The 10030-nt window shown below is 37.8% G+C and overlaps 2 protein-coding genes and 1 long non-coding RNA gene across 3 annotated transcripts; 2 read left to right on the plus strand and 1 right to left on the minus strand.

Annotated features, from left to right (window-relative positions):
* Window positions 1-221: 221 nt before the first annotated feature.
* On the minus strand, window positions 222-5652 carry LOC111495091 (protein NBR1 homolog). The gene is made up of 9 exons (XM_023144962.1): window positions 5235-5652; window positions 2731-3941; window positions 2507-2627; window positions 2173-2412; window positions 1890-2039; window positions 1624-1780; window positions 1493-1553; window positions 696-1425; window positions 222-613 (listed from the first exon to the last, which is right to left on the minus strand). The coding sequence occupies exons 1-9, from the start codon at window positions 5256-5258 to the stop codon at window positions 515-517; spliced, it is 2793 nt and encodes a 930-aa protein (XP_023000730.1). The 5' UTR covers window positions 5259-5652; the 3' UTR covers window positions 222-514.
* Window positions 1420-1782, plus strand: LOC111495094. The gene is made up of 2 exons (XR_002720275.1): window positions 1420-1453; window positions 1588-1782. It is a non-coding gene; the product is annotated as an uncharacterized LOC111495094 (long non-coding RNA).
* A 376-nt stretch (window positions 5653-6028) lies between the features above and the next one.
* On the plus strand, window positions 6029-6742 carry LOC111495371 (60S ribosomal protein L27a-3-like). Its single transcript, XM_023145376.1, has one exon. It carries the CDS (start codon window positions 6106-6108, stop codon window positions 6544-6546), a length of 441 nt encoding a protein of 146 aa, XP_023001144.1. The 5' UTR covers window positions 6029-6105; the 3' UTR covers window positions 6547-6742.
* Window positions 6743-10030: the final 3288 nt, after the last annotated feature.

A 10030-nucleotide genomic window follows, 5' to 3' on the forward strand; every position in this document is an offset into this window, starting at 1 on the left:
CCTGGTTTTATCTTCACAATATATGTAGACAAAACCTGTATAACCAGAAATTTAACCAAAAAATAGAGCACGAACTACCACCCCGGGATGAGATGCCTTATCGATATCAATCAGCCAAATCGATACATAAAAAAGTTCAAAACTATACCCATGAACACTAATAATTCTCACAAAAAACAGAAACAAACACAAAAGAAATGACATCTAAGAAGATAAATAGGAAGGTTCAATCTGTGAACTGTTCTATAGCTTCAAGCCCAGTCTCTTCATGAAAGTACTAAACATCACAGCTACAAGACAAACATGAGTTCTAGACGCTGAATTGAACAAAAGTTCGAATGACATATATATATATATATACACACACAACTTTTACAATGACAAAAGACAGAACAGAAACAGAAAAGGACTCAAAAAAACCTGGTTCCAGAGCAACAGTGCCATATCTCTTATTCTGTTTGGTTGTATTATGTATTTACATTCTAACCCATAGTTTTGAGAGAGCTTTCTTCAGCTAAGCCTTCTCCCCATATAGAAGTTCCATCACTACTCGCTTCATGCTGCCATTGTTCTTCATCAGAAGTCTTTTGTTCGTTTCCTTGTCGATGAATCCCTGTGTAGTGCCACATATTTATAATCATAAACCAAGACTCCAGAAATCAAGGATTAGCAACTTCGTTAAATGACTTACTAACCATTTCCTCCAACTCATCAAGCATCGGATCCCATTCGGAAACTCCACAGAGTTCGTCCACCGAGTGCTCTAGATTGTACTCGTTCCTCTTCAGTACTTCCTTGTTCAGATCAACCTGTTTGAATCCCATATCCTGTAGTGTTTTAAGAAGATTTTCTTCAACAACGTTGTTAGTAGTGACTTTTTCAGATGATGCTGGAGAAACCTTGGGGGATGGTATTGGAGGAGGTGGGTTTGCGGCTGGAGTTGGTACAGAAAGATCAATAAGAGGGTATGACACAGAGGGAACCTCGGTTGAACGAGGTAGAACTCCATGGCCATCGACAGCAGGGCGAGATGAGACTAAGTTATCCTCAGTAGCAGAAGTATCAGGACTCTTCCCAACTAGCATATCCTCATTTACTAGGAACTGTAGCTCTGTTTCGCTTATAGGCACATTAAGATCAGGTTTTACTAGTTCGGTTATAGAAATGAAATTACGAGGAGGGAGAAGGACACCGTCAGAAATTGAAGGAGCAGAAGTATCAGGACTCTTCCCAACTAGCATATCCTCATTTACTAGGAACTGTAGCTCTGTTTCGCTTATAGGCACATTAAGATCAGGTTTTACTAGTTCGGTTATAGAAATGAAATTACGAGGAGGGAGAAGGACACCGTCAGAAATTGAAGGAGCAGAAGTATCAGGACTCTTCCCAACTAGCATATCCTCATTTACTAGGAACTGTAGCTCTGTTTCGCTTATAGGCACATTAAGATCAGGTTTTACTAGTTCGGTTATAGAAATGAAATTACGAGGATGTTTCGCTTATAGGCACATTAAGATCAGGTTTTACTAGTTCGGTTATAGAAATGAAATTACGAGGAGGGAGAAGGACACCGTCAGAAATTGTCAGGTTTTACTAGTTCGGTTATAGAAATGAAATTACGAGGAGGGAGAAGGACACCGTCAGAAATTGCAGGAGTAGCATTCTTTTCTACTCCTTCATGGCTGTTTGAACCAGCACTACCTATGACTATGGAGGAGGATAAATTTGAGTCCAAAGCTCGGGAATGCTCGGAATCTGGCATCCCAAGTGCTGCATCAACCTTCATGTTCGTAAACAATACAAGTTAAATTTAAATATGGTGTAATTATATGAACTTACTGCATATAATGCATACAGCACTAGGAAAACTGAGATGTGCACATAAATACCTGAATAAGAACCCAAACACGTTGTCCAAACTTCTGGCCAGATGGAGACGCCATAATCCAGTAAGAGGTGTATTGACCAGAAAATGGAGGGGCTATAAAGTCAACTGCAATGTCAATTTCCCGACCCGGAGGAAGTCCATCAGCAGGAACCTGACGCAAGTGAGGATGTGAGAGAAGTCTTAGAAAATAAAAAGGAAAAATAAGTATGAAGAAATACAAACACCAGAAACCAGAAAACCAAATGCCCATTAGACTAGCATTGAAGTTAAGAACATTTTTCTACCTCTAATTCGACCGATTCTGAACGACTGAAATTATCTCCTCCAGTCCATACTAGCTGTGTACCACGAGGCCAATTTACACTCCCACTATTATACAACCTCCATATCTTGGTAAATGGGGTACAAGGAGGCATCACAGTGCCGTCCAAGACATTAATGTCGTCTACAAAGCGACTATCAAGTTTGGTCTGCTTTCCAGAACTTATCAAAGCATTGATTATTTTGGGGCCAGGAAATGGAGGCTGCGTTCAGAGAGAACGGAAGTTAAAAACAAAATAAAATTGCTAATGACAAAACAAAAGGATGCATAGAAGCTCTGTCGTGAAAATTTCATACTCTACGATAGCAGGATTTCATTCTTGGACGCCAGTAAGAGACAGGACGGTCGATCCTAATGTAGTCAGCCTCATTGCCCATTTCAGCAAAGCAGACCATACAGAGATCATAATTATCTTTCCTGAAGAGAAATACCAAAGACAGAAAAATTGGGTAATTAGGAACAGATAACAAAGGGAAATAAAAGGAGAATAGCTAATAATAGGTTTGTGTTCTATTCTTACACTTGGGACTTGAACCGTGGACCAGTAATCGGATGGGCTCCACAGCCATCACAAATAACACCTCTGTGGAATATACTTCTCACAGGTTCAACGTAACCTCGGCTGCTAATTATTGGATCTTCATGGAGTGGTTCAATGTAGCCACTGCTGCTGACATTTGGACCTTTATGGAACTTACTTCCTGCAGATTCAATGTAACCACTGTTTACTGGATCTATACCTGCAGTTCCAAGCATAGATGGTTCGGTAGCCGCAGGTAATCCACTAAAAGGGCACTCGTTGACGAACCTACCATCCCTATCAGTGGAAGGTGAATTATGTGGTTTAGTGTGCACTGATGCAGGAAGACCGCGTACATGCATTTCATTGCGTTTTTCTTCCTCCTTTCCATCAAAAGGGCTGCTGGAAGGGGCAGCAGTAGCTGATTTCTCAATAGCAAATCCAGAAGCAATAGAATCACAAGGAAGGGCATTAAGATCAACAGCAGGTCCAGCTATACCAATGTTCTTCGTCATGCTCTCACTGTTAATTACCTTTCTATCTTTATAAGCTAAACCAGCGCATTGAACGTCATCGTTCCTTGAAGCTTTTGAATCTGCTTTTTGATGAAAGCCATCATTCTTTGAAGCTTTTGAATCTGCACCTAGAGAACCCGTAGAACCCTCAGTGACCACATTCTGTGTGCACGTCTCTGGAACAGATGAGGCCTGGGAACCTGTGTTCGGGTGTGTGCTTCCCAACCGAATAAAGCTCTGAGCAAGATCAGAAAACACAGGGCTAGCAACTGCGGCTTTTGAAGCGATGTCAAGGAAGACCTTTGAACAAAATTCAGGTAAGGGCTCTGGCAGAGATTTCAAAACCTCAGAGATACCAGGACGAACATTTTGAAACAAACGTTGGCCACTTGCTGACATCATAGGGGTAGAACTTCCATCTGATCTATTATGGGATTGGTCATTTTCCTTATTTCTCAGATGCACATCAATTTTCCAGAACTTCAACTGTTGCCTCATCATTTCATGCAAATCATCATCATTGACCAAGGTCACCACATCACCATCTTCATCAATATAAGTCAGCGTAAAATCAGTATCAGAAGAGAAGTTGAAGAGATTAAGTATCTTTGCTCTCAAGCCATTGATGTCAAGATCCAGTTTATTGTTTCCATGGGCTCTAACACTGAAGCGCCTTAGCATTTCTCCATATTTAACCTTTAAGAAAAAAAAAAATCACAGGGGAATAAGTCTTCATCATACTAATTGCAAGTAGGTAATCGCACCAGTTTTTTTCTCACAGAAAGCTGCCAATTTAAGCCAAAATTTATTGCCACCATTTCCCCTAATAGAACATGGATCTCTATAAGCTTTGCCTATTGATGTTTTTTTGATGCCTTGGTGTCAATAAGTAGTAACATGCTTGATCATACATAACCAATAGGCAGCCTTTCTCTTGAAAAAAAAGGACAAAGTTAATATTATTCTTCTATACTAGGTGTCACAATCCGCGATAGGATTGTGCCCCAAGAAAGTCATCGAGACGATGACAAGCGAGGGAGAATGTCACAACCATACTATGACCGTGACACTCGGCGAGCTGAAAAGCCCTTTGTCCTCAATGTGCCCTCCTCAAGGGGGGCACGTGCCTCTTACAAATTAAAGACACTATAAACCTTGAGACATAAAAATGCACTTCATCTCAATAATACCTCGAGCATAGGCCTCCAAAGCCTTCTAAAAAATAGATAATGACAATCACTTCCCAGCCGACAAAACAAAAAGCAAACGAAATGCACTTGCAAACAGAATAAATGGGGGTTCGTACTGTTTCTAACAATGACCACGATACATGAAGAAAGCAGACATCCATTACAATGCAAAAGCCATTTAAATATGGATTTCATATTCGGTGCACAAAAAGTATCAAGTATGTATGAATCTGTGCTACTCCTAGCTCGATATTGCCATTATAGATGAAAGGAAGCCTTCGTTTATAAACCCACCGACATGGAAATTGGAACAGCATAAATTAGTGATTTTAGGTATAAAACATCAATGGATTTGTCACTTTCAGAGTCAAAAGTACAAACCTATTGATACGAAAATTTGAAATAACATACAATGATCAATTCATAATACCCCAATTAAGTCAGTCAACCTTCTCTGATTTCCCAATTATCGATCTGAGCTTGCCTTATTTTTCTCATCAAACAACATATAATAAAGGCCAAAAGAAATAACAAAATCCAACGAAATGAACATAGAGGCTCGCTCAAGCGAATTGATTATGAACAATATCTTCACACCCAGCAAACAGAAATTCATAGAGATCAACAAAAACCCAGTTAATAATAAACAAATCTCCTCTGGAGAACGATATTTTCAACACACCCAAAACTAGACATCACATACACACACGCAAACAGGAAAAACACAGCGATGATGATGATCATCATCATCATCAAGGAAACAGGAAAACCCCAGTAAAATCAAGACGAGAATTCTAACCTTAATCACCATAGTAGACTCCATGGCTTCAGAAACCCAGCAGAAGAAGCGTCAGACCGGGCGTCGCAGAGGGTGGGTCAGAAGATGGGAAAATGGAAGAAGAAACAAATATACGTATAATACTAAAACCGCCTATGTGATCCCAATTGGGTGAAGATTTCTAATAATATAAAGAAATGGAAAGGTTTTCTGTAATTAAAACTTGACTAAAGGCAGTTGGATCTTTTCTAGAAATATCGTAGCAAAATAACCCGAAGAATCCTATCCGTAAACCGGTATCATCTCGCTCAAAGCTCTTTTCCCGAAATCTGAATGGGCTTCGATGAAAACGAGAAATTATTTGTGCTTTTGATTTAATAGGGCGTGTTTGGCTTGTCGACGAAGAAATTTTTCGACTTCTTCTCGGGGTTTCTTAACGCGAAAGAAAGTTTCGAGGAATTAAATGCTAAAATGAAATATTTCCAATTTTTCATTCCAAATTAATTTGCCAAATTAGTGAAGCTGACCCTTCAAATGGGATTTGGTTAATCATTATCAGACTTGAATCACTATAACTATACCTTCGAAGTTCTACAATGTGGAATCACTATAATTATACCTTCCAAGTTCTACAATGTCATAATATAATTTTGTAATACGGGTAAAATTAATCCATTCTGAACCATAAAAAGAAAATATAAACTGAGAGTTTCTCTGGGGCTGGGCTGGGGCTTGGGCTTTCAGCTAATACGAACGAAAAAGCCCAAAATTTTGAAGGGGTGGGTCTCGGCTCTCAGTGCTATAAACTCTACCCAAACCCTAATTTTCTCTTCCTCGTCTCGCCGCTCCCTGCAAATTCTTGCAACCTAAAACTCCCTCGTTCTCTGACGAAATGACGACCCGCTTCAAGAAGAACAGGAAGAAGCGCGGTCACGTGAGCGCCGGCCATGGTCGTATCGGCAAGCACCGTAAGCATCCTGGTGGTCGTGGTAACGCTGGAGGTATGCACCACCACAGAATCCTGTTTGACAAATACCATCCTGGTTATTTTGGAAAAGTTGGCATGAGGTATTTCCACAAGCTACGAAACAAATTCTATTGCCCCATTGTGAACGTCGACAAGCTCTGGTCCCTCGTCCCCCAGGAAGTGAAGGACAAGGCTTCTAAGGATAATGCCCCTTTGGTTGATGTTACCCAATTTGGGTATTTCAAAGTTTTGGGCAAAGGGGTTTTGCCCGAGAACCAGCCAATCGTTGTGAAAGCCAAGCTCATCTCGAAAATTGCAGAGAAGAAGATCAAGGAGAATGGTGGTGCTGTTGTCCTAACGGCTTAGGTTTATTGGGTAACTCTTAGTTTTATGGTTTTGTTTCCAAATTAGTTTTGATATTTCTTGTGGGGTTCTTCGAAGTATTGGATTAATGTTGTCAAACTCTGTGTTTCAGTTTTCTTCACTTTGAACTCAGTCAGTTTTGAATGTTTTTCTTGAATTATCATTCTACTTTGATGTTATACATTGTTAATTTCGCTAATTTCATGGGGTTTGATATCATTGTTTAAGTCACTGAAAGTTGAAACTGCTACTTGCATTCTTATTCGATCTTACCCGACTCACTAAACAACTTGGTTGTCAAGAATCAGCTGGGCTCTTTGTTTTGTCGGTGACATTTACAAGATCATCATCATTTTCATCCTCGAATTTGTGAGATTTGGAAATAGTTGATTTTTCTGAGTTTGTTGCTACCTTCTTTAATGTCTAGTAATATCATTTGTGCTGCGAAGTTGTGGTTCAACCTTCTGTCTCAAGGTCTTATCATTTCATATCATTAATTCTCATTCCTTCTTATGATGGGATTACTGATCGAATTACCAGATTCATGGGACTCAAAATGGATTGTATGTGGGTGTTCCCGTGTTCAATCTTGTTCGCCTGGTTTTAAATCATTCTTGCTCTGCAGCTACTTAAAACTGCGCCATTTTCAGGCCATTTTCCTTCCAAAACTGCACTGTGATGATGTTCTATAATATTGGTTGAACCATATTTCTGTCTGCACTGAATCTATAGCTTCAAGTATAAAACCCCATTCATTCCAAAATCTACTTTGTAGCATTATTAGTAGCAACTTCTTTCATTTCTTTCCACGCAATCATCTTCAACGTTATTGAGCTGATTTGAACATATCTCTGCCACAATACATCAATTATCATTTCCAAAATTGATAGTTCTATTTCAAGTTTGTGTTCTATTAATGAATTTTGATTAGTGTATATGTTACATTGAAATAATAGGTATGGTGGTGGTAGAATCGTTTCGAGTTAGACTCACTTAGCCGAGATAAGCGTATATGGAATATTTAGAGTTTTGTTAGCCACTTTTAATACAAAGTTCTAGCACAAAACAAAAAATTCAATGTCTAAGTTAAGTCTTAACATGAAAACATGAAAGTTTGAAATAAGCTTATAATTTAACCTTCAATTGTTAACAGGTTCCAAATTGTGCTAAAAGAACGGAATAAAATTGTTAATAGGAGCCATGAAGGTTAATATAAAATTGCTTAGTGGGAGACGGAAGGGGCACACAGACACCGCCTCTTTGCGCCTGTCTCTGCGGTGATTCTTCACGAAGAATGTCTGTTTTTGCCAATTCAAGTTCCTTTTTCCAGTAAAGATTTCGTTTTTGTTGTGAATTGGAATGACCAAGCTAGAATGATCTCGAAGAATCTCAGATTTCTGCCGCCAATGGATTAGCTTTATTATCACAACGAGTTGCCTGGGGAACAACAGATTCAAGAACTTGGTGGCCGATGTCTCGAAGAATTTGGAATGTGCTTGGAACTTCGTTAGCAAGTGCGGCCATGGTGGGTTCTTCAGGCAAGTCTTCTTCGAATCTTCCATTTGGGATATGAAATGTGTCTTTCAATTTGTTATTAGATAGTTCACACTCGTGGGAACGAGCGGAATCAAAAGATCGTAGTGGAAGAAGGTGGGGGTTCGGCCGTTGCTTACATTTCTCAAGGATTAAGCCTTCCCTGATGCCCAAATTGCTGCTGCTAATGTTCTTATCAATCTAGCTTCTCTTCTTTTGGAGGGGAATACTTCAAATATGAAACCGTTCTAACTCCACCGCTACCTACCGCTAGCACATATTGTCTTCTTTGTGTTTTTGTTCTCTTTGAATTTTCACTTAAAGTTGTAAAACTCGTCCGGTAGGAAGAGGTTTCCACACCCTTGTAAACCCTTATTAGAAGGAATGATTCGTTCCCCTATCCAAACGATAATAGGGTCTCACAATCCACCCCTTTGGGAGTCTAACATCCTCCTCGTTGGCACACCGCCCGATGTTTCCGTCTCCAACCAATTTGAGATCTTACAATCCACTTCCATTGGTGCTTAGCGTCCTTGTTGGCACACCAGTCAATGTTTGGTGTAACAGCTTGAGGTCATCGCTAGTACATATTGTCCGTTTTGGCCAGCTATGTATCATCGTTACCTGCACAATTTTAAAACACGTATACTAAGGAAAGGTTTCCACACATTTATAAAGAATGTTTCGTTTCTCCCTCCAACCAACGTGGGATTTCACCGTGAAAAATTACAGAGCAAAAAGGTTGGGTGGCTGTGTTTAGCAAAGATTGTTGAGGATGTAGTAGAAGGGGAGTTGCATTACAGTTGCTTGATGACCGGGTTTTGTATATCAACAAACAACAACATTGTTGATCAACAGAGACATTTCTGAATTTCACTCAACTCCCACACAGATTCCGACTGGTATGCATGAATCCCGACCACATCGCATGATTTCTTAAAAAAACATGTTTTTTTTTAAGTTTGTTGTTATTATTATTATTTAAGCAAACAAAAAATAATTATGTTACATAATTTTTTTAAGGTAACCTCGTCAAGACAAAATAAAATAAAATTAAATTAAATGTTGACTAAAAGAATTATTTAAACCGAAAACGTGAATAACAATTTCTCTAATATTTTTTGAATTGATTATGCTAGTTTATTAAATATTGAAAATTGAAAAATTGAAACAAAACTAAATGAGTTATGTAAAATGTAGAATTAAAGTATAATTAAATTGATCAAAGCATTAATAATATTTTTTTTTAAGGTTCATCCCTTCAGGTCAATAATAATATAATATGGTTTTACACGTTTAAAATTCAAAATTTTTGTCTTATTAGTGGATTAAAATAACTAATTTGCATGTGGGAGTTTAAAAAACTAAAGAAAAAGGAGCAAAATAAGTAGATTAACATCAAATTAACATCAAATTAACATCAAATTAACCCGTTTACTCTCTAAATTTTAAAAATTAAATAAAAAGTTTTCAAATTTAATAAAATATGTAGAAGTTGTCCTTAAATTTTCTATTTTCTATTTATTTTACTCTCAGTTTTGTTTTCATTTGGTGTCTAAAATTTTAGATATTACTTTTTTTTACCTTCAAATTTGTACAAATTCTTTAAAATATAATATTTTGAAATTTAAAAACTAAATAAAACAAAACTAAAAAACACTATTAAAAATATTTTTTGATTTCTTCCAAAAAAAATAAAAGAAAAAAGAAAAAATAGGATTGTAGAATTGAATTTAAGGGGGAGAAAAGGAGGGAATTGACATAAGAAATTAATCAGGCTTAAGTGGGGATTTGATTAGCTGATTGACTTGTGATTAGCTGTTAATTATGTCCGGTCTTTTTTAAAAAAGAAAAAGAAAAAGTTTGTGCTTTTTTACGCAAAGAACAGATACAAACCCACCTCGGTTTAAGATTTTTTTTTTTTTTTTTTTTTTTTTTTTTTTTTTTTTTTTTT

Source organism: Cucurbita maxima, unplaced genomic scaffold (genome assembly GCF_002738345.1).
Source record: "Cucurbita maxima cultivar Rimu unplaced genomic scaffold, Cmax_1.0 Cma_Scf00021, whole genome shotgun sequence".
Classification (NCBI taxonomy): domain Eukaryota; kingdom Viridiplantae; phylum Streptophyta; class Magnoliopsida; order Cucurbitales; family Cucurbitaceae; genus Cucurbita; species Cucurbita maxima.

Excerpts from the sequence above, each read along its gene's own strand:
- LOC111495371 (XM_023145376.1), top strand. The coding sequence starts at position 6,106 with ATGACGACCCGCTTCAAGAAGAACAGGAAGAAGCGCGGTCACGTGAGC.
- LOC111495091 (XM_023144962.1), bottom strand. The coding sequence starts at position 5,258 with ATGGAGTCTACTATGGTGATTAAG. Across the intron at positions 2,413-2,506 it reads TGAAATCCTGCTATCGTAGA|CCTCCATTTCCTGGCCCCAA; the intron begins GTATGAAATTTT and ends CTCTGAACGCAG. Across the intron at positions 1,426-1,492 it reads AATGTGCCTATAAGCGAAAC|AGAGCTACAGTTCCTAGTAA; the intron begins ATCCTCGTAATT and ends TATAAGCGAAAC.